At 44.2% G+C, this 25029-nt stretch overlaps 1 protein-coding gene across 1 annotated transcript in view; it reads left to right on the plus strand.

The window, feature by feature from the left end:
• LOC126295463 (serine/threonine-protein kinase Pink1, mitochondrial) overlaps positions 1-25029 on the plus strand; it is a 109358-nt gene that overhangs the window by 9387 nt on the left and 74942 nt on the right. Inside the window, exons 2-3 of the mRNA XM_049987993.1 lie at positions 7136-7307; positions 23216-23447. Of these exons, the coding sequence (XP_049843950.1) occupies positions 7136-7307; positions 23216-23447 (404 nt within the window). The remainder of the gene's footprint in view (positions 1-7135; positions 7308-23215; positions 23448-25029) is intronic.

The raw sequence follows: 25029 nt of genomic DNA on the forward strand, positions 1-25029 counted from the left end.
GTACTGGTCGAACACCTTGGCCACCCTGCTCTCCAGACATTACGCCCCTTGACCCTTTTTTTTTTCCTGTGGCTATATCAATGACAGAGTCTTCGTCACACCAGTTGCTGATGTCAAAAAACTGAAGGCTAGGATACAAGCTGCTGTGGGTACTGTGAAAGAACACATGTTGCAGAACACCTGGCGGGAACTGGAGTACCGCCTCGACGTTCTCAGAGCTACCAAGGGAGCACACATTGAGGTTTACTAACGGAAGTGGTCTTAAAAAACTAGTAACACTAACCTATGTAATGGCATCATATGTAACTTATTATGTGAAACAGTTATTCTGTTATAAATTTTTATGTTCAGGGCAAGACTTTCTGATCACCCTGTATTTTCTAGGCATTTTTATGTTTTCACTATGCACTCAGAACTGAAAAGATCGATGTGACGGGATCGACCGGCATGCAAAAGACACTAGCCAACACATACATGCAAAAACTAAACTAAACTCATTCCGAACTGGCCATGATGGCCCAACGGTACTGACCAGCCACAGTGTCATCCTCAGCCTATAGGCATCACTGGATGTGGATTGGAGGGGCATGGGGTCAGCACACTGCTCTCCTGGCTGTATGTCAGTTTCAGAGACCAGAGCTGTTACTTCTGTCAAGTAGCTCCTCAGTTTGCCTCACAAGGGCAGAGTGCACCCCACTTGCCAGCAGCACTCAGCAGACCGGATGGTCACCCATCCAAGTACTAGCCCAGCCCGACAGTGTTTAACTTCAGTAATGCGTTGGGAACCGGTGTTACAACTGTGGCAAGTCCGTTGGCATCAGATTTTCACAGTGGTTTCCATTTCGAGACTGATTGAAACGTACTTTCTGAATATCCTTTGTACCCCCCTGTGGGTTCGGGGGTTAGAATAGGCCCGCGGTATTCCTGCCTGTCGTAAGAGGCGACTAAAAGGAGTCTCAAACTTTTCGGCCTTATATGATGGTCCCCTGTTGGGTTTGACCTCCATCTCTCAAAATTTTCCGAAGAGTGAGCGCCTTATTTGGTGCATTGTGTCCATCTTGCGATCAGACCTTTCGCCAGCTTATACACCGTTGAACTGCAGTCCTGTCCGCTTTCCATCTCTTGGGCATGACTTTGTTTCTGCGTGCAGATTATACCTTGCACTGTGCAGTGCCTCTTTATGCACCAACGGCGACCATGGACCACATGTTATCTAACATCCAGCACGGTAGCCAGTCCGTTGTGGTGGGGCCGCCATGTACCCTGTTGGTTGTAGCCCCCTGACAACACAGGGATCGCTCTACTGATGCCTGTGCCGTTAACTCCCCACGTATGCCAAGGAGTAGATGCCTATCCTCCTGGGGTATCGGGACTCCCGGCAACGGCCATCCTGCCAGGTGGCTCTTGCCGTGGCTGGGTGGCGCCCGTGGGGAGGGCCCTTGGTCGGAGTAGGTGGCATCAGGGCGGATGACCCGCAATGAAGTGTGGTACATCGTCTCTCGCTGGTGGCCAGCCGCCAGCAGTCTCTAAGCGTTCTCGGGCTCAGTTTAACGCTCAGAAATACGATCCGAAAACGTTCCCCTCCCTGGCCACACCGTGGGAGGAACGCAAGTCTCAGGATGGCAGTAGCAGTTATTCGCCCCGCTTCTTAGTTTGTACGAGGGTTGATGGGGAGTATTTTCTCTCCACAAAGCCTCAGTTCTTCGTCGAGCATTTAGAGGACAAGTTTGGGGAGGTGGAGGGCTTGTCAAAAATGCGCTCTGGGTCAGTTGTGATACAAACAGCATCCTCTGCCCAGTCACAACGGTTACTCGCTTGTGACAAGTTGGGGGATGTTGCCATTACGATCACACCCCATAAGAGTTTAAATATGGTCCAGGGAGTTATTTACCATAGGGATCTTCTTTTGCAGTCTGATGAAGAGCTGCGCGCCAATTTAGAGCGTCGAGGTGTACATTTCGTCCGGCGCGTTCGTCGGGGTCCGAAGGAAAATCAGCTTGCTACCGGTGCCTTCATCTTGGCCTTTGAAGGGGATACATTACCGGAAAAAGTCAAGGTGATGGTCTACCGATGTGATGTTAAGCCCTATATCCCTCCCCCGATGCGGTGCTTTAAGTGCTGGAAGTTCGGCCATATGTCTTCTCGCTGCACTCCCAGCCTCACATGTCGAGATTGCGGACGCCCATCACATCCCAATACTCCATGTGCCCCGCTTCCCATCTGTGTCAACTACGGGGAGCACCATTCACCTTGCTCGCCAGACTGCCGAATTTTCCAGAAAGAGCGTAAAATCATGGAATACAAGACCCTGGACCGACTAACCTATACTGAGGCAAAGAGGAAATACGACACTCCATCCCGTGAGAATGACATCTTCCTACGATGCTGCTACAACACCTGTGCTAGCCCCATCTGTTTCTCCAATTGTGGCCGGATCGACGAATAGTACACCACCTCCTGCCCCCTCGCCAGTGGGGGGCTCTACCCACCGGGTTGCTCCTGCGCCACCTACCTCAGGAACAACACCATCCCACCCATCGGGGACGTCCGTCCCCACTTCTAAGCCGGAGAAGTGTCCAACTTCTTCGGCTTCTCACGCTCGCAAGGGGTCCCTTGGGTCCCTCCCTTCCCAGGTTTCCGCCAGCGAGAAGCCTGACGACCTACAATGGCGTAAGTGCCCGCAATCAGCTGGTCGTAGGGCTTCGCGATCCTCCTACGTCCCGGAGACTGAATCGGTGAATCCCTCCCAGCCGGTGCGACCCAAGGAACGGCGTGAGAAACCCAAGAAGAGCTCTCAGCCCAAGGAACTCCGGGTGGCAGCCATCCCACCGGAACCTTCCAGCTCTGCGTTTGAGGATGCGGTGGACATTCTGGCGTCCGCTGAGGACCTCCATCTCGCCGGTCCATCAGACGCCATGGAAAGCACTATCACAGGTGCTAAATCGGAAGCAGCAGGTGACCCAGCGGTGTAATCTTCCTTCCCAGACCCGTCAAGCCTTTCTCAGCCATGGACAACACCATCCTCCAGTGGAACTGCAGCGGTTTCTTCCACCATCTAGCTGAGCTCCGCCAACTTATCAGCCTTCACCCTTTCCTCTGCATTGCTCTGCAGGAAACTTGGTTTCCGGCAATGCGAACCCCCGCCCTCCGTGGCTATTGGGGTTATTATAAGAACCGGCAGCTGTGTCTGGTGGCGTCTGCATCTATGTTCTGAACTCTCTTCACAGCGAGTCTGTACCTCTCCACACACCTTTAGAGGCTTTCGCTGTTCGGGTGTGGTCACCACAGGCTGTTACGGTCTGCAGTCTTTACCTTCCACCAGATGGTGATGTTGCGCAGCATGTCCTGGCTGCTCTGATAGCTCAGTTGCCTCCACCTTTCCTGTTACTGGGCGACTTTAACGCCCATAACCATCTATGGGGTGGGTCAGTGGCAACAGGTCGAGGTGCCATCGTTGAGCATTTATTGGCGCAGCTCGATCTCTCGATCTTAAATGATGGTGCCTTCACACACTTCAGTGTGGCGCATGGCACATACTCTGTCATTGACCTTTCTATCTGTAGCCCTAGCCTCTTGCCGTCTGTCCAATGGAGAGTGCATGGCGACCTGTGTGGTAGTGACCACTTTCCGATCTTTCTGTCACTGCCACAGTGTCAGTCTTCTGGGCGCCCTAGAAGATGGGCTTTGAATCAGGCTGACTGAGACTTGTTCTCCTCCACTGCCGCTATTGAGCCTCTCTCTAACGACGCCATTGAGTGCAGTGGTTCAATCGGTCACCACCGGCATCGATACTGCCGCCGAATCTGCCATTCCCCGTTCTTCTGTGTCCCCTCGGCGGCGGACTGTGCCTTGGTGGTCTCCTGAGATCGCTGAAGCAATTAAAGCTCGCCGGCATGCGCTCCAGCGTCACAAGCGACATCCCTCAATCGACCACCTTATCGCCTTCAAACGGCTGCGTGCGCTAGCCCGTTGCATTATCCGCCAACGCAAGCAGGAGTGCTGGGAGCGGTATGTATCCACCATTGGCCTCCATGTCACTCCATCGCAGGTCTGGGCCAAGATTCGCCGCCTCTATGGCTATCGGACCCCTGTCAGTGTCCCTGCGCTCTCACTGAATGGAGCAGTTTGTACTGACTCCGATGTCATTGCAAACCGCTTGGCAGAGCACTTCGCTATGACTTCCGCTTCTGCCAACTACCCATTGGGCTTCCGCTCCATTAACGAGCGGATAGAACGTCAGAGTCTTTCTTTTCGCAGTCACCATCCTGAATTGTACATGTTCCATTCAGTGAGTGGGAATTTCGAAGTGCCTTCACCGCTTGTCCTGATACTGCTCCTGGGCCAGATAACATCCACTCTCAGATGCTGAAACACCTTTCAGTGGACTGCCAGCGACGCCTCCTCGATCTTTACAACCGCATTTGGGTCGAGGGTGAGTTTCCGTCGCAATGGCGGGAAAGTCTTGTTGTCCCCATTCTGAAACCAGGGAAGAACCCTTTGAGGTGGACAGCTACCGTCCCATTAGCCTCACCAACGTTCTTTCCAAGTTGCTTGAACGGATGGTGAGCTGGCGCTTGAATTGGGTACTGGAGTCTCGAGGCCTTCTGGCTCCGTCTCAGGGTGGGTTCCGTAAAGGCCGTTCCGCCGCCGACAATCTGGTGAGCCTGGAGTCGGCCATCCGTACTGCTTTTGTCTGCCGTCAGCATCTGGTTGCTGTCTTTTTCGACATGCGGAAGGCGTATGATACGCCATGGCGTCATCACATCCTTTCTACGCTTCATGGATGGGGTCTTCGAGGCCCTCTACCGATCTATATCCGCAATTTTCTGTCGTATCGTACCTTCCGCGTACACGTCGCGGCCTCATATAGTTCCTCCCAAGTCCAGGAGAACGGTGTGCCACAGGGTTCTGTTCTCAGTGTGTGTCTGTTTTTCATAGCTATTAACGGGCTCGCTGAGGCCGTGGGGAAATACTGTCTCCGCTTCCCTGTCTGCTGATGACTTCTGCCTTTACTACAGCTCTATTGGCATTGCAGCTGCTGAACGTCGGCTACAGGGCGCAATCCACAAGGCGCAGTCTGGGGCTGTAGCGCATGGTTTTCAGTTTTCCGCAGCCAAGACCTGCGTTATGCATTTCTGCCGGCGACGCACTGTTCACCCGGAGCCGCGGCTTTATCTTGACGGCTAGCTTCTTAAAGTGGTGGAGTCACATAGGTTTTTTGGGATGGTTTATGATGCCCGGTTGACTTGGCTGCCTCATATTTGGCAGCTTAAACAGGCGTGTTGGCGGCATCTAAATGCTATGCGATGCCTGAGCCACACCAGGTGGGGCGCCGACCGATCTACTCTCCTACGGCTTTACCAGGCGTTAATCCAGTCCCCTCTGGACTACGGGAGTCTGGCTTATGGCTCAGCATCCCCATCTGCGTTGCGGGTGCTGGACCCAATCTTCCACAGCGGGATACGCCTTGCCACTGGTGCCTTCCGAACCAGCCCTGTGGACAGCATACTTGTGGAGGCAGGTGTCCCTCCACTGCGGTTACGACGCCAACAGTTACTGCCTGCTTATGCTGCCCATGTTTTTAGCTTGCCCGGGCATCCAAATTATCGTGTCCTCTTCCCGCAGTCAGTCGTTCATCTGCCAGAACGTCGGCCCCGGTTGGGTTGTCCGATCGTCGTACGTGTCAAACAGCTTCTTTCCTGGCTTGGGTGTTTCCCTGCTCCACCTCCTTTCCGGGCCTCTCTGCGTACACCCCCGTGGTGTGCCTCGCCCTTGCCTTCGGCTCAACTTGGCACATGGCCCGAAGGACTCCGGAGGCCTTCCGACGCCTCTTTTATTCCATCCTGGCCACGAATCAGGGCTGTGACGTTGTCTAAACCGACGGTTCGATGGTTGCTGGTCTAGTCGGTTATGCACTAACTCTAGGGGACCATTCTGAACAACTTTCGTTGCCGGCTGGCTGCAGTGTTTACACTGCTGAGCTGGTCGCCATCTTTCGTGCCCTAGAGTATATCCGCTCCTGCTCAGGTGAGTCCTTCGTTATCTGTAGCGATTCCCTGAGCGGTTTACGAGCTCTCGACCAGTGTTTCCCTCGTTCTCGTCTGGTGATGGCTATCCAGGAGTCCCTGCATACTCTCGCCCGTAGCGGCAGGTCTGTGGTCTTTGTTTGGACCCGAGGCCATGTTGGTATACCCGGCAATGAAACTGTTGACCGCCTGGCGAAAGAGGCCACCAGTGCGCCATCACTGGAGATTGGCCTCCTGGCGGCTGATTTGTGGGCAGTCTTACGCCGCAAAGTTCTCTCGTTTTGGGATGCTGAATGGCTCGGTCTGACCGCCCCTGACAAACTCCGTGCCGTCAAGGACACGACGACTGTGTGGCGGTCATCCATGCGAGCCAACCGCAGGGACTCAGTCGTCCTTTGTCGGCTCTGCATTGGCCACACCCGACTCACGCACAGTTATTTACTGTGTCGTGAGGATCCCCCTCTTTGTCGTTGTGGGGCGTCCTTGACGGTGGTCCATATTCTGTCGGAGTGCGCCCTTTTAACCGTGCTCAGGCAGACTTTCGCAATGCCTGACACGCTCTCTGCTCTTTTATCAGATGACTCTGCCATGGTGGACTTGGTTTTGTGTTTTATTCGGGCAGGGGGTTTTTATCCTGTAATCTGAGTGTTTGTTTTTTAGTGTTGATTCTGGCTTTTAGCCTCTGATTTTAAACTGAGTTTTTAAAGTGTTCTTGGTGGTTGGTTTTTCCTCTTTTTCTCTACGGTCGGCCAACCACCGTCACACTGTGTGTTTTAATTTGTTTTGTCTGGTCTCTGTCAGAGTATTTCATGTCCTGTTTCGTCTGCTGTCTTTCCTGTTGTTCGTTTTTTATTCTCTTCGGGTGGTTTTAGTTTTTATGGAACAAGGAACCGATGACCACAGTAGTCTGGTCCCTTTAATCCCACAAACCAACCAACCAACCAACCAACCTATCCTTTGTAGATAGTATTGGAGACACACAGTTTGTGTATGTGTGTGTGTGTGTGTGTGTGTGTGTGTGTGTGTGTCACAAAAGCAGCTCGTTTTGTTACAAACTGTAGACAACAGACACAATCCTTTATTAAATAGTGAGCTGCTTCTCATTCCAGGAAGCCGTGTCAAAGCTCCAGTGGTCCATATCGCAGCTGCAGAGTGGCTGTCACCCCAAGGCAGATCTGGACACGCCAGAGTGTGTGAGTGGACTGAAAGACCTGGACGTGGGGCCCATGATCGCTAAGGGCTGCAGTGCTGTCGTGTATGCCGCCAAACTAAAGGAAACAGGTAAATATGGCTCTGAAGCTGTTCATTCTGAATGAATTTGAGAAATAAAATTTGGCACTCATGTCCTGTCAAGTGAATTTTATGTTACTTTCTCTCACATTGTTTCTTTCGCACAGTTTATAGTTTGAGAACGTTAACTACACTACTGGCCATTAAAATTTCTACACCAAGAAGAAATGCAGATGATAAACGGGTATTCATTGGACAAATATATTGTACTAGAACTGACTTTGTGATTACATTTTCATTCAGTTTGGGTGCATAGATCCTGAGAAATGAGTACCCAGAACAACCACCTCTGGCCGTAATAATGGCCTTGATACGCCTGGGCATTGAGTCAAACAGAGCTTGGATGGCGTGTACAGGTACAGCTGCCCATGCAACTTCAACACGATACCACAGTTTATCAAGAGTAGTGACTGGCATATTGTGACGAGCCAGTTGCTCGGCCGCCATTGACCAGACTTTTTTAATTGCTGAGTGATCTGGAGAGTGTGCTGGCCAGGGCAGCAGTCGAACATTTTCTGTATCCAGGACTTGCAACATGCGGCCGTACATTATCCTGCTGAAATGTAGGGTTTTCGCAAGGATCGAATGAAGGGTAGAGCCATGGGTTGTAACACATCTGAAATCTAATGTCCACTGTTCAAAATTCCGTCAATGCATGCAAGAGGTGACTGAGACGTGTAACCAATGGCACCCCATACCATCACACCGAGTGATATGCCAGTATGACGATGATGAATACACGCTTCCAACGTGCGTTCACTGCAATGTCGCCAAACACGGATGCGACCACCGTGATGCTGTAAACAGAATCTGGATTCATCTGAAAAAATGACGTTTTGCCATTCGTGCACCCAGGTTTGTCGTCACGTACACCATCGCAAGGGCTCCTGTCTGTGATGCAGTGTCAAGGGTAACCGCAGCCGTGATCTCTGAGCTGATAGTCCGTGCTGCTGCAAATGTCGTCGAACTGTTTGTGCAGATGGTTGTTGTCTTGCAAACGTCCCCATCTGTTGACTCAGGGATCGAGACCTTCTGCACGATTCATTACAGCTGTGCAGATAAGATGACTGTCATCTCGACTGCTAGTGATACGAGGCCGTTGGGATCCAGCACGGCATTCCGTATTACCCTTCTGAACCTTCAGATTCCATATTCTGCTAACAGTCATTGGATCTCGACTGACACGACAGCAATGTCGCAAAACGATAAACCGCAATCGTGATAGGCTACAATGCGACCTTAATCAAAGTCGGAAACATGATGGTACGCATTTCTCCTCATTACACAGGGCATCACAACAGCGTTTCACCAGGCAGCGCCGGTCAACTGCTATTTGTGTATGAGAATTCGGTTGGAAATTTTCCTCATGTCAGCACGTTACAGGTGTTGCCACCGGTGCCAACCTTGTGTGACTGCTCTGAAAAGCTAATCATTTGCTTATCACAGCATCTTCTTCCTGTTAAATTTCGTGTCTGTAGCACATCATCTTCGCGGTGTAGCAATTTTAATGGCCAGTAGTGTATGTTCTTTGCATCTGCAAGGTGAGCCTGTGCAGGATAGTCAATGTGAGGGCGCCATTTAGGGGTTGTTTAATTATAAGATACACAGTGTGTTTGGAAATTCCCATTACAGACTTCTAGGACTTTTATACTGGAGTGAGTATATAATATTTTTAATACGAACCTATGCCCTGAAATGTACTGTTTCTGTTCTGACACTTTCAATTCAAATGTATGACGTGTTCACAACTGCTGGGGCAAAGAGAATGTGCGTCTTCGATACAGTAAATGTGGTTCGGTACACATTTTAGGAATACACATATGTTCTCCTCTTGCATGACGAAGCTCGAGATAATGGGAGAGCTACCAGTCGGCTGTACCACAAACTTTTCCGCAACATAGCGTGTCACTGGACAAAGCTTTCGCCAGAGTTACACAGTGGCTCCAAGAAACCGGTACCCCCACTGTGCTGAGGCAGGAAATTGGTGCTTCACAGCAACACCACATGCCCGAATTTGGAGATGTACGACATCACATTGAACAGAACCCATCAACAAGTACTCAAACAATTGCACGTGCAATGGATGTTAGTCACAGTTTCATATGGGATGTTCTGCATGAGCAGCAGTGACATCCATACCACTTACAGAGGGTACACACTATCAGTCCAATCAATTTTATGCAGCTTGCTACCTACAGCATACGATTCCTACACTATTGCTTCGACACACCCGTTTCCACTTGTTCACACATAAATGTAAGCTCATTAGGGACCATGTTTTGTATCCACAAAACGGCCTTGTCTGGGCAATTAAAACCCTCGTTCCATGCATTTTCTACGTCTACATACATACATACATACATACAGGGTGTTTTAAAAATGACCGGTATATTTGAAACGGCAACAAAAACTAAACGAGCAGCGATAGAAATACACCGTTTGTTGCAATGTGCTTGGGACAACAGTACATTTTCAGGCGGGCAAACTTTCGAAATTACAGTAGTTACAATTTTCAACAACAGATGGCGCTGCAAGTGATGCGAAAGATAAAGAAGACAATGCAGTCTGTGGGTGAGCCATTCTGTACGTCGTCTTTTTGCTGTAAGCGTGTGCTGTTCACAACGTGCAAGTGTGCTGTGGACAACATGGTTTATTCCTTAGAACAGAGGATTTTTCTGGTGTTGGAATTCCACCGCCTATAACACAGTGTTGTTGCAACAAGACGAAGTTTTCAACGGAGGTTTAATGTAACCAAAGGACCGAAAATCGATACAATAAAGGATCTGTTTGAAAAATTTCAACGGACTGGGAACGTGACGGATGAACGTGCTGGAAAGGTAGGGCGACAGCATACGGCAACCACAGAGGGCAACGCGCACCTAGTGCAGCAGGTGATCCAACAGCGGCCTCGGGTTTCCGTTCGCCGTGTTGCAGCTGCGGTCCAAATGATGCCAACGTCCACGTATCGTCTCATGCGCCAGAGTTTACACCTCTATCCATACAAAATTCAAACGCGGCAACCCCTCAGCACTGCTTTCATTGCTGCACGAGAGACATTCGCTAACAATATAGTGCACAGGATTGATGACGGCGATATGCATGTGGGCAGCATTTGGTTTACTGACGAAGCTTATTTTTACCTGGACGGCTTCGTCAATAAACAGAACTGGCGCATATGGGGAACCGAAAAGCCCCATGTTGCAGTCCCATCGTCCCTGCATCCTCAAAAAGTACTGGTCTGGGCCGCCATTTCTTCCAAAGGAATCATTGCCCCATTTTTCAGATCTGAAACGATTACTGCATCACGCTATCTGGACATTCTTCGTGAATTTGTGGCGGTACAAACTGCCTTAGACGACACTGCGAACACCTCGTGGTTTATGCAAGATGGTGCTCGGCCACATCGCACGCCCAACGTCTTTAATTTCCTGAATGAATATTTCGATGATTGTGTGATTGCTTTGGGCTACCGAAACATACAGGAGGGGGCGTGGATTGGCCTCCCTATTCACCAGACATGAACCCCTGTGACTTCTTTTTGTGGGGACACTTGAAAGACCAGGTGTCCCGCCAGAATCCAGAAACAATTGAACAACTGAAGCAGTACATCTCATCTGCATGTGAAGCCATTCCGCCAGACAGGTTGTCAAAGGTTTCGGGTAATTTCATTCAGAGACTACGCCATATTATTGCTATGCATGGTGGATATGTGGAAAATATCGTACTATAGTTTCCCAGACCGCAGCGCCATCTGTTGTTGACAATTGTAACTACTGTAATTTTGAAAGTTTTGTTTGCCTGAAAATGTACTGTTGTCCCAAGCATATTGCAACAAACAGTGTATTTCTATCGCTGCTCGTTTAGTTTGTATTTCCGTTTCAAATATACCGGTCATTTTTGAAACACCCTGTACACACACATACATACATACTTACTCTGACAGCCACCATGTGGTGCATGGCAGAGGATGTGCTGTTCCACTACTAGTACTTTCCTTTCCTCTTGAACTTGCAGATAGTGAGGGGAAAATGGTTGTTTACACGCCTCCGTTGTTGTGGTCTTCAGACCAGAGACTGAGTTGATGCAGCTCTCCATGCTACTCTATCCTGTGCAAGCTTCTCAATTTCTAAGTAACTACTGCACCCCACATACTTCTGAAATCGCTTAGTGTATTCATCTCTTTGTCTTCCTATACAATTTTTACCCTCCACACTGCCCTCCAATACCTATCGCCCTAAAATAAGACATTCTTGCCTCATTCATAAGAGTTGACTACATTCCCATGTTTCAGTGTTGGTCCGAAGGGCTTGTATGTGATTGACACACTTAACATTTATAATGTCATCTCTTGGATGCCCATGTGCTGCTTATGACAATTTTGTTAGGCCTGCACGTTAAAGGCAACTATTAATATCGCCATTGTTTGCCTTTGTGTTGTAATCTGTATGTGTCCTAAAGTATGTGACTAAATTTATATGTATATATTTTATATAAGTGGAATCCAAGCCCACTTTTATAGTGTTTTCTGTCCTCCCTAGATCTGATGATGGTGCCGAATCCGGTAGTCATGGAATAATAAGAATTCCTGCATTTGGCTACCAGTTTATTGTTTTATGTAAAATATATAGTGTAAACAGCTACATACAAAGGGCCTGACACACAAGCAGTGGTTCGCTAACACCTGTCATGTGTAAGACCTCTGCAATTGGTCAGTTGCTTTAACAGTTGCCACACACGAGTGATTTGCTGAGCAGTTTCAACCACTCTTATGAATGCTATTGTGGAGAGAAGTTCTACTCTGAAAAACAAACTGCTGTGTTTAACAGTAGACGCAATTGGCCTTTATATCCCTAAGAACATGTGAAGAAAAGTGGGGGGGGATTGTAATTTAATAATTGCATTTTCAAACGATTTTCTCCGGAACTGTTTGTTACTTTACAGAATATATTACAGTGGAACCTCTCTTAACGAGCACTTCCAGTAACGTGCAATTCACATAATGAGCAAAACAAACTGTGTGTGGGAGAAGGAAAAAAAAAAACCCAACCCTCACTTAATGAGCGATGTTTCACGTAACGAGTGATGAGAGTGATGATTTATTTTGATGCCACCAGCCATTTGCACGGGGGAAATGTTCAACAAAATGAACACCTTTCATTGTTGGCAGAGGCATATGAACAATGTCTTTACTACGTACTGTAGTCTGGGTTTAACGCTCTTTCTGCTAACATCTTAGTGCAGCCTATGATCCCACATTTTTCTAAACTTTCGTTCACACAGTGTTTTTTGTGTGCAAATTTTGATAACCTCTGTAAAAATGTGTCTGAAGATGAAGCCGAAGGAAGACGACTGTAAGAGAAAGAAATTTACCTCAGAAATGAAACGTAAAATCATTGAAAAACGTGAACGTGGTCCGAGTGTTGCTGATTTGTCATGCACATACAGTCAGTCTACATAAACTATTTGCACTATCCTCAAGAACAAGAACAAGATTAAAGAGAGAGAGGCTTCAAATGGAGTGACAAGACTACCTGAACAATGGTGGTGTATTCCGGACGATATCGAAAAGTTGCTACTTATACGGATGAATGAAAAGAAATTGCAAGGTGACAATGTAACGAGAACATAATTTGTGAGAAGGCAAGAATAATTTTCATCAACCTCGTTAAGAAGATACCAGGGTCATCAGTGGCAGAAGAAATGTGTGAGGTAAGCCGAGGTTGGTATTGGATGCTTAAGAGAAGAACCGGCAGTCACACAGTTGTGAGGCATGGCAATGCATCCAGCTCCGATACAGAGACAGCAGAGAACTTCATCAGCAACTTCGAGATGCTTGTAGATCCTTTAGGTTATCTACCCCTACAGGTTTTTAATTGTGATGAGGCAGGTCTAGTCTGGAAAGAGATGCCGCAGTATACCATTGTAACAACAGAGGAGAATGCATTCCTGGTCAGAAGCCAATGAAAAACTGACACTATTATTCTGTGCCAACGCAAGCGGCGATTTGAAAATTAAGCCGCTTCTTGTTTACTACTCAGAAATTGTACACGCCTTCAAGAAGTGTAAAGTCCAGAAGAGCAATTTAGATGTGATGTGGAGGTTCAACAACAAGGCTTCGGTGGCACGTGGTGGTGTGTTGTTGGTGTTGTTGTTAGTGTTTATTTTTTTTTATTTTTTTTTTTAATATATAAAGAAATGAAATGTTTGGACAAGACGAGAATAGAATCTTTCGACATGTAGTGCTACAGGAGAATGCTGAAGATTAGATGGGTAGATCACATATCTAATGAGGAAGTATTGAATAGGATTGGGGAGAAGAGAAGTTTGTGGCACAACTTGACCAGAAGAAGGGATCGGTTGGTAGGACATGTTCTGAGGCATCAAGGGATCACCAATTTAGCATTGGAGGGCAGCGTGGAGGGTAAAAATCGTAGAGGGAGACCAAGAGATGAATACACTAAGGAGATTCAGAAGGATGTAGGTTGCAGTAGTTACTGGGAGATGAAGGTTGCACAGGATAGAGTGGCATGGAGAGCTGCATCAAACCAGTCTCAGGACTGAAGACCACAACAACTACTACTACAACAACAACAACAAATGAAATGTTTGGTTCTTCATTGAAAAAATGTTTGCTTTTCTCCAGGCCTACGAGAACAACTCCTTGCAGACTTTCAATTCATCAAGATCAGATTCTGCTACCCAACACCACTCCTGTCTATGGACCAGGAGATTATTTCTAACTTTAAGATGCTCTACACTAAAGCACTCTTTGAGCATTGCTTTGAGTTTGACTTCAGCTACCAATCAAACTCTGAGAGTTTTGGAAATATCACTTCATCATCATTGCGTGTCTGAAGATGATCGAAAATTGTGGGAAGGGGTTACCAAAAGAATTCTCACTTCTGCTTGGAAGAAGGTATGTACTGGAGTGCATTGTTGAATGTGACTCTGAGGTACTTGAGTCAGTACTTGTGGAGCCTGTAGTCAATAAGATTGTGTCTTTGGCCAAGAGTACAGGGCTATAAGAGGATAACAACGATACCAGTGAGCTTGTTGAAGATAACAGACAAGAAATGACCACCAAAGAACTGATGGAATTGCAATGTGTTTCACAGCAGGAAGTTGTAAAGAGAAGCTCTTCAGAGGAGTAGGGTGGTGGTGGTGGTGGTGGTGGTGGTGGTGGTGGTGGTGGTGGTGGTGGTGGTGGTAAAAGGAAAGCAGCAATCTTCAGATGCAATAAGAGAAATGCTGAAAGCATGGGTATTGCTTCCACCATACATTGAAAAATCATTACCCCCAATAAAGCTGTGTGTAAGCGTGCCATAAATTTATTTTATGGTAATGCTGTGTCGCATTTTCACCAAGTCTGTTGATAGCTTCTTAGTAAAAAATAATTATTTATGTATCATGTATGTATGATGTATGTATAATTTTCTTTGAATAAATGGCATGAATAAAATAAAACTTTAGAACTTTTCTGTGCGACACACATTATCATATTTTACATTTATTTATATGGGATAAATTGTTTCGCTTAATGAGCATTTCACACTAAGAATAATATTCTGGAACGAATTATGCTCTTTATGTGAGGTTCCACTGTACATTTTTCACTGATACTAAATGCTTTGTGCACCTCTTTCCATTCTGCTGATACAAATCATTTTTCATTCGATAATCTTAAATTCCCTTTTCATTCATTAATCTTCCAGTTTTGACTACAAATGATCAAGTAGTTTGATTTCTAACATCAGTGTGCCTATAGAAATGTCAGTAGTAGCTCTGCTACTTAGCATAACTTTTATTAAACATTGTATTAGGGAGAGTTAATTATACCAGTAAATCCAGTTTCTTTAAAAAATCGAACCCCTGTGTATAAATAGCTTCAAACATCTGATTGCTTTACAAATGAGTTAAAGTTTAAATATAGGATGTTAAACATGTGAGAACATTTTTTGAAAAAGTTTAAAATTATGCTTAAACTTGTTTGGAAGTTAGTAAATGCTCTCATTATGAAACACTGGGTAAATATAGGCTGGTCGGTTTGCACTCCACCATAAGCAAAAGCAAGTTTTTCATGCATCTCAATGTTTATTGCGACATATCTCCTGAAGTATATATTGCACTGAGACATAATTTTGCAGATACATTCAACGATATATGTAGATACTGTGTGCAAAGTATGTGGTGAATGGAGTTAGTACTAAATAAGTAATAAATTAAAATGTCATGCTTGATGTTAAAGTTTCAGTGCACGCCGTTTTAAGCAGAATGTGGTTTTTCGCGCATCTAAATGTCTTTCCAAAGGGGAATTTCACAGTAATTATTTTTTAGTTGATATGTGACAAAAAGTTAAGCTTACCATAGCTCTTGTGTTTAATAATTGGTATGTACCTCTCAATTTACAAAAATTTAAACAACTGATACGAGTAGGATAACCATTAACGACAAGTTACAATTTTATTTATGCATGTGACAGAGAATAGGGCTAGAAAAAATTGTTTTGGTGATCTGAGAAAAAGCTTCTGAAGTTTAATGTATAATTTTTTACTGGTAACCAGAACCTTTCATTATGATTCCATGGTAATGAGACTATTTTCATACTTCTAAAACTACATCTAACTGCATATTGTTATGGATGCTAATCCAAATTAGCCATCTGACACTTTGTCCTTATGAAACTTAATTGTCATAGATTTTGAAAGTAATAGGATATATCACAAGAACACTATAAAACAAGAGTAAAGTCTATGAATTTATGAGGCAACCCTATGATGAGAGCCACATTTCACACAAAGATGTTAAAATGAAGTCCACAATTACTCTATAAGGCTACATTCACAGACAGACATTAAATTCCAGACCGGGCAACAGTGTACTTACACCAGCTATTGAACATACACTGTAGCAAGAAACCCAACAGCAATAATCAGTCTGTCTCTCCAGTCAGTTGTTGGTTCAGGTGAAACAGACATTATACTGGTACCATCAGTCAGAACTTAAACATTCTTGTCATTTGGTCTCCCAAAGGTGGCATTCTTACTTTCTACAAAATAAGTCTCCTCTATCTCATCATCTACATTTGGCATAACAACTGAGGTATTACGTGGGCCCATATTACACTCGTAATTGATAATTGGTGATATCACAGACAAAGAAAGCCTTAATAACATCACATGTATCATTTACAGTGACTCAGATCTCTCCTTTCATGATGTTTCACCCACAACTATGTCTTCTTTTATTGGTGACAGTTCGCATCAAATTTGCTCTAGTAGCACTGCTTGCTCATTGGTGACCTAGGTAGTGGTTTCTTAGATCTGCAGACTGCTTTTCCCAATCCTTGAGGAAAACTTTTATGAGTGTTTGTCTTGTCGCTGCTTGTTAATTGTTTCGTGCCCTCACTGACAATATTTCATTTCTGCAGCCCTTTTGTGTTGCTCTTCCCATCCTGCCAATGTTGCACTAGTTTTCTTCTTTTGTCGATACTTCCTGCTTCACAAGAAGGGAAGTACTATGGAATCTGGTAACTGCAGAGGAATCCGCTTGTTGAATGTAATATATAAGGTACTGTCCATCATTATCCTCAGAAAATTGCAACCATTCAAAGAGAGTAACATACAGGAGTAGCAAGCAGGCTTTTGACAGAACTGATCGACAATAGATCACATTTTCACACTAAGACAATTGTTCAAAAAACACTGGGAATATGATAAAGATAGCTACAGCGTGTTCGTCGATTTTCAATGTGCAGGGATAGCCTATACAATGCAATGCTGGTGCAAGCTTGTATGGAAGGGTCAGATGCAGCAGTACATTACCGAGGAGCCACATCAGAAACATTAAAGATTGGACAGGTCTCAGATAATGGGATGCTCTCTCAGGTGTTCTGTTCAGTGTCGTCTTAGAGAAAGTAATGAGAGTGTAGTCAACGGGAGTAGGCTGGAGTACAGATGAAAGGTAACTTCAATTGTCTCGCATATGCAGATCACGTAGTACTTCTCAGTGAATCAAAGCACGAGTTGAAAGGAATGTACCAGAAAATGGACGATCATGCACAGAAGATAGGGCTCAAGTGAATAAAGACAAAACAGAGTTCATGCGGTTAGGAAAAAAAGAGCAGGAAGAATTTCTTGAGATAGATGGCAACAGGTTCAAGAGAGTACACCAGTTCAAATACTTGGGATGTTGGTTTACCACAGATGACAACATAAAAATGGACATCAAGGACAGAATAGCAGTGGGAATGAAATGCATGTATTCCCTCAGAGAGACGCTCGGCTCTAAATCGATCTCAGTGAACATTAAGATGAGAATCTATAACAGTGTTTTATGCCCAGCAGCAATGTACGGTTCAGAAATATGGAGCACGACTAAGCGAGAAAAGAAAAAACTGTTAATATTTGAAAGAAGAGGAATAATAATTAGGAAGATATGGAGACCAGTTTTAGACAACTGAGAATGGTGGAGGAAACACTAGGAAATCTACCTTCTGATGTGACAACCAACTATACTACAGAAGATAAAGAGCAAAAGAATATAATGGGTGGGCCATGTAGCCCACATGCCATGCACTGCGTCAATAGCAAAGCCAACAACAGGCAATGAACACACAGCACGTGGTCAGAAAAACTGTCATTAATCAGCGCCACCTGCTGTGGCAATGATACGTTTTCGTCCCTGCATTTATTGGTTTTGTTAATGTTCACCCTATAGTTCAATATAGGAGTCATCTTAACATATACGATGAAGCTTTCTTTGGTCATTGAAGTTTCATACAAATTTATTTTGACGAATTCCGAAAGGTATATCTTAGCAAACAGTAATATTTGTTTGAATAGGATCAAGATTTCGTGATACGCAGAAGCACTCGACGCAGTATCGATCTTGCTAGATCAATCTCGTGACTTTTGACTCGTGACGCTATTGCAGTGAAGTGATACACAAGGAGCTATGAACTATAGGCATTACAGCAATCTCGGGCTCTGCTTAAAAACTGACAATATCGTGAAACACTGGAGGAAATAGCATTAAATTCGATCAACTCTCAAATTTTCATTGTATTTGAATTGGTTTGTAGTAGAAGTTGTTATACATATACGGATACTGTACACATACATTGATGCTGCTCGTTGAGTACAGGTAACATTCAGAGATGAAAATCTTGTCCGTCAAAAGTCCGTTACATGATTCTGAAGCCAAGTCATTATTTTACTTGGTTATGAGAAACTAATCATTTACGAAGTGAGTTGCAAATGATAATTCAGTAACTGTTCTCGTATTAGAATATTGGGGGGGGTGGGGGGGATGCTGCTAGATTTTAATCGGATTTAGATCAAGATGGTGCATTCAGATCAAACAAGAAAAAGATAATTTAGAATGAAATATCTAGCAAACAGAACAAATGGCATTAGAGTGCAATGGATATCACGAATTAAGTTATAGTGGGGAGACCTATTGTGGAGATTGTACCAACAGATGTGGGTCAAGCAAAAGTTTGAGATTTGGACCGAATCGTGACTGCGATCTTTCGTTTGTGTTTTAGCTGCTGTTGTCGCATATGACGTGCTCACCTAGAAGATATAGCCGTCTGTGTTTCAGTGTTGTTAAAGCACAACACTACGGAAGGCTCGGAGGGAGAACTGTGACAAGAGTTTGGCTGAGAACTGGGTGTAGCGAGTGCAGTGGTGAGCAGGAAGCAAATTTTGTCTCGCTGACAACTACGGGAATCTATACTGCGTACTTCGGTTGTTTATGAACATCTATCACAGTATACCTGAATCCATTTGTAGTTAGAATTGAACTGACTTTAAAATTGGACAGGTACTTAACAATAGCATACCTTTCTGCAGCAGATGCTAGAAGTATAGATTACAAGGGGTGTGTCAGCTGCTATGGGAGGATGGCAAGCAGACGATATGTTTTGTAATGAAAGACATTGTAAGATTCTCACATAGTACAAAAGCGGAATCTGCTGTATGATACAAAAAATCAACATATTTGGAAGAAACAGTCAAGTATTTATGAAAAGAAAGATGCAAGTTTCACAATTGTCCTGCTAGGCTGAGGGCAATAATGATTAAAAGTAGTAGTACCACGGACGACAGACTAAGCAAACAAAGACGACAGTAAAGTTAAAAATTAATGTAAAGAAATTCTTTTTGTTTATTTTATTTCCTCACGTGTTATCAAAACATAGACAACCAATAAATGGTATAAGTTTAGAATGGGTATGTGGAAATTTCTAAACAAATATGTTAACATCAATAAAAGTTTATTTTGCTTAGACAGAACATTTTAAAAAAATCATTTTTTCTCAAGGAGCCTCTTAAAAAATAGGGTTGTCTTGTATTTGGGGTCGTCTTATACTCGGGTAAATACGGTAATCTTAAAAAGATAGTTTACCTTCTGTGTAATGAACTACTATTTGACATCAAAAATAGTACTGGTAAAAAAACTATTGAAATTGGACAACATAAGTGACATTGGCAAAAACGCAAAATTTGGCAAAAAGATTACATTGAATCGGGCAAAAAAGTAGCACCAAATCTGCCAATAGAGTTTGTTGAGCAACTCAATAATGCCTTTGCACCGACTAAATGACAGTGTGATGAAACGTGCCGCTCTTCATTAGACCTTCTCTGTCTGCTCTATCAGGCCTACATAGCAAGGATCTCACACAGATGAACAGTAATGAAGAACCGGTTCAACAAGTGCCTTGTAAGCCATTTCTTTCGCGGATGACTCTGTCTGGCATTTCCTTTTCTTAAGTTTTGTTTTATGTGGTCACTATAGTAAAGATCACTCTGCATAGTTACTGCTAGATATTTTACACTAGATACTGTTTCTAGCAGTTTCTCATCAATAGTGTGTGTATACAGTAGTGACTTCCTTTTCTTTTGCAAGCTTTCGAATGCCCCCATAAATGAAAGTCGAGAGGGTTGAGATCAGGAGAGTGTGGAGGCCACGGAATTGGTCAGCCTCTACCAATCCGTTGGTCACCGAATCTGTTGTTGAGAAGCATGCGAACACTTCGACTGAAATGTGCACGAGCTCCATCATGCATGAACCACATGTTGTGTCGTACTTGTAAAGGCACGTGTTCTAGCAGCACAGGTAGAGTATCCCATATGAAATCATAACGTGCTCCATTGAGTGTAGGTGGAAGAACAAGGGACCCAATTGAGACATGACCGACAATGCGTGCCCAAACGTTCACAGAAAATCTGTGTTGATGACGCGATTGCACAATTGTGTGTGGATTCTCTTCAGCCCACACACGTTGACTGTGAAAATTTACAATTTGATCACGTTGGAATGAAGCCTCATTCGTAAAGAGAACATTTGCACTGAAATGAGGATTGACACATTGTCGGCTGATCCATTCACAGAAGTGTACCTGCAGAGGCCAATCAGCTGCTGATAGTGCCTGCACACGCTGTACACGGTACGGAAACAACCTGTTCTCCCGTAGCACTCTCCATACAGTGATGTGGTTGACGTTACCTTGTACAGCAGCAACTTCTCTGACACTGACATTAGGGTTATCGTCAACTGCACGAAGAATTGCCTCGTCCGTTGGCAGGTGTCCTCGTCATTCTAGGTCTTCCCCAGTCGCGAGTCACAGGCTGGAATGTTCCGTGCTCCTTAAGACGTTAATTGATTGCTTCGAACGTCTTCCTGTCGGGGCACCTTCGTTCTGGAAATCTGTCTCTCTACAAACGTACCGCGCCACTGCTAATGCCTCGTGCTAATCCGTACTTCAAATGGGCATCTGGCAACTCCACATTTGTAAACATTGCACTGTCTGCAAAACCACATTCGTGATGAACGCTAACCTGTAGATGCTACGTACTGATGTGCTCGATTCTAGTACTGTAGAGCAGTGAGTCACATGTCAACACAAGCATCGAAGCCTATGCTACCTTCCTTCAATTGGGCCAACTGGCGCTGAATGAGGAAGTACAGTACATACTGACGAAACTAAAATGAGCTCTAACATGGAAATTAAGCATTTCCGGACACATGTCCAAATAACATCTTTTCTTTATTTGTGTATGAGGAATGTTTCCTGAAAGTTTGGCCCTTCCTTTTTGTAACATCCTGTATACATTGTAAGCAGTAATGGTTCTGTCACTGCCCCTAGATATACTCCAGAAATTACCTTTACATATGTCAATTTTATTCTGTTAAGAGCAGTGTGTTGAGTTCAATCTGCAAGGAAGTCCTGAATCTAGTCAGAAATCTAATCTGGTACTTAACAACCTCCCCTGCTCTACCCCTTGCGCGCGCACACACACTAAATGGCAGGGTGGGACGGTGTCAAATTCCCTTTTTGAAGTCAAGTAACACAGCATCAACCTGAGTGCCTTTGTCTACAACAGTACCAATCTCGCGAAGGAACGGAGTTGTAAGAGTTTCGCAGGATCTATTTTTGCAGAATCTGTATTAATTTTTATAGAAAAGATTTTTGTTCTCGAAAAGCATAATAATTCTTGACCATAAAACATGTCCCTTATTTCTACAGCAGATAGACGTCAACGATATGGATCTAAAAGTGTGGGCATCTACCCTACAGCCGTTCTTGAGAAAGTGATTACTTGCAATTTTTTTCCAGTTGATAGGTATGCTTCGTTGCTCCAGTGATGTACGATAAACTTCTACTAGACGGGAGCAAGTTCTTTCATGTGATCTTAATTCATCTTGTCCTGATGGCTTACAATTACTAAGCGATTATATTTCTTTTTCTACTCCGTGATCGGTTATCTCAATTTTTGCTATTTCAACCTTCGTACAATGATTGAAAGGAGGGACTGTGTTATGAGCATCTGTGCTGAATCAGTTTTGGAAAACGGAATTCAGTATTTTGGCCTTATTTCTCTTATCTTCTGTTTTGGTGCCAATATGATCGCCGATTGGAAGAAGACATGATTTTGACGACACTGATTTTTCATTAGACCAAAACCAGTTAGGGTTTTTACTCAGATCAGCTGACAAAATTTTACTTTCAATGTCATTTAATGCTTCTCTCACTGCTCTCCTTATGCTCATTTTTGCTTTGTTTTTCTTTTGTTTGTCACTTTAGCTGCAAATCCCCAGAAGGTTACGCTGTAGGACTAGGAGTAAAAAATATAAGGGACGTTCAAGAAGAAACGAGCCAGAGGCATAATTAGACACCAGTACCTGAATATAGAAGTATTGGCCCTGGCTGTTGAGACACTTGTCCCACTATGACACAATGTGGTGATTGGCTGTCTAATAATATTCCTGGGGCTGTGATGTTAACCAGTTCTGCACTTACAGCTGGATGTCTTCTTCTGAGGTGAATCGTTTGCCCCCTCAGAGACTTTTTAAAGGGATGAAAAATGATGTCATCATAGGGAGAGATATCCGGAGTGTATGGAGGGTGGCCGAGAACCTCCCATTTGAATTTATGCAGGAGTGGCACAACTGTGTCGTCGTTTTGATTTGATTGCTTGGCAAAGGGTAGTCAAGGTTTGCAAGTAGCGCTGTGCATTCACTGTAATCCTGTGCTGCAGGAAGTGAATCAGAAGGGGGCCATCTTGGTCAAAGAAAAATGTCAGCACAAAGCTTCACCTCGGACAACGATGTCCAGTTGTAAGTGCAGAACTGGCTAACGTTGCAGCCCCGGGAATTGTATGAGACAGCCATTCACTGCCTTGTCACAGTGGGAGAAGTGTCTCAACAGGCAGGGTCAGTACTTCTAACATATAGGTACTGATTTCTGTAATTATGCCTCCGGCTCGTTTCTTTTTGAATGCCCCTTATATGCTATGACACCGTTGTCATTGAGCATTTTGAGAATAGTTGTTCTGTAATTGCCAGTTTGGTTTTATATCTTTTTGTAATTCTATCAGAGGAAATGCTTTCTGTTTCAGTGAGTGACACTAGTGAGGAACGCGAAAAGAGCAAAGTCGACAACCTCGTCAAGTTGCACGACAGTGGCATTTCGCGGCTGGCGTTCCCCCTCGCACTCAAGATGATGTTCAACTACGATGCCGAGTCGAACGCGTCTGCCATCTTGCGAGCCATGTACCGCGAGACAGTGCCAGCTCCGCACCACCTCGTGCTCAACTTGGACCTCGAAGGCGATAGCGAGTGGGCAACAGAGTAAGTTTTCTGTATTAATACGGGTTTGCAACTCTGGCCTTGTCAGGATAGCGAGCCACACGGGGACAGATTTTTGTTCTGGACCAGAGTCACGATCCAGTTCTGCAGGTATTTTTGAGAGACTCACTTGCCAATTTCGGGCCCCTCATTGGATTTAGTCTTTCAGATCTTCCCAGATGGTGTGTAGGTAAATGAGACTTTTTGTGATTTTTCAGTAGACACAGGACTGGCAGTAATGCTCAACAGGCCAGAGGCTGCAGGCCACAGATTTCGGTTTCGGCAGTCGTGACTGTCTCAGCTTGTCTTTTTGGGCACTGTTTGAGTGTAATATATTTCTAGATTTTTTTTAACTCATTTATATAGCCTTGAATAAGTTAGTAGGGATGACAGTAGGAAGAATATTCTGGGAACAATATGCTAGGAAGTGGGCGTTCTTGGTACTTTCTACAGTACACTAACTTTAAATACCTGTAGAGTAACGGATGTAACACGTGCATAATACAACCGTGAACATAGTAACTTCTTATTGTCACTCACCATTATGTAGGTTTACAATTCATTCTCCCCTTTGCCACTTCTTTCAGAGGCGTGCATCTTTGTGAGCTCTTACGTGAACCTTGATCTCAAATCTAGTGGTTTAGTTTTTATTATGCTTTGGTCCACAGCTGGAAAATTTCTAAATATGTTTAAACTATATCTTCCTCTGCCCCCCCCCTTTTTTTTCTTTTTTTTTCTTTTTTCTTTTTTACAATTGTATTGACGAACTAGGATCATGTTAACCACTTCAGTTCCTCTTCTTCCTTCGTTGTTATTTCCTATTTTTCCAGTATTCCCTCATTTAGTCTCCATAAAGTATCCCTTCTCTACCCGTGTTGCTCCCGGCTTTTTTTTTCTGCCTTGAAAGCCTTTCAAATTTACTATTTTATTTTTAAAACAGTTTCTTTCTGCTACTTATGATTCTTTGATGTTGCTTCTTTCTAGATCTTTCCTTACTTCTGTAATCCATGCTTCTGTCGATTTCTTCTTCCAGAAATATAGGAGTTTTGTAGTCTTTCCATCCATTCGGTAGAGGTGTTCGGAAAAGGTTAATCTTCATGTGGCCATTACTTCAGATATTTTCTCTCTAATATTTTTGCAGATCTCATTTCTTCTTAGTTTCCAACCATCTGCTGTTTTTATTACATCCATTATTTTTCTAATAATCCTTCTATCCAATACCTCTAGTTTGTCCATCTTACAGTTCATCGTTAGGCATTCAGATCCGTATAAACATTCTGGTCATACCACTGTGGTGAAGTGTTTTTTTTTTTTTTTTTTTCCTGCATATACATTTCTTGTTGTAAATATTTTTGCTCAAACCCTCTTTCCATTTTGATAATTCTTGCACTTGTTGCAGATTTTTATAGTCCATTCTGTTGTATAGTTTCTCCAGGACATTTAAATTTATTTACTTGCTCTATTTTACCTGTGTGTGTCTATGAATTTTGGTGCTTTTTTTTTACATTTGCCAGGAATTTTGTTTTTTCAGCTTCCTGTGGCTTATTTTTTATGTTCTTGTTTTTGCTTAATGTTTGTTGGTCAG

This window comes from Schistocerca gregaria, chromosome 11 (genome assembly GCF_023897955.1).
Source record: "Schistocerca gregaria isolate iqSchGreg1 chromosome 11, iqSchGreg1.2, whole genome shotgun sequence".
Classification (NCBI taxonomy): domain Eukaryota; kingdom Metazoa; phylum Arthropoda; class Insecta; order Orthoptera; family Acrididae; genus Schistocerca; species Schistocerca gregaria.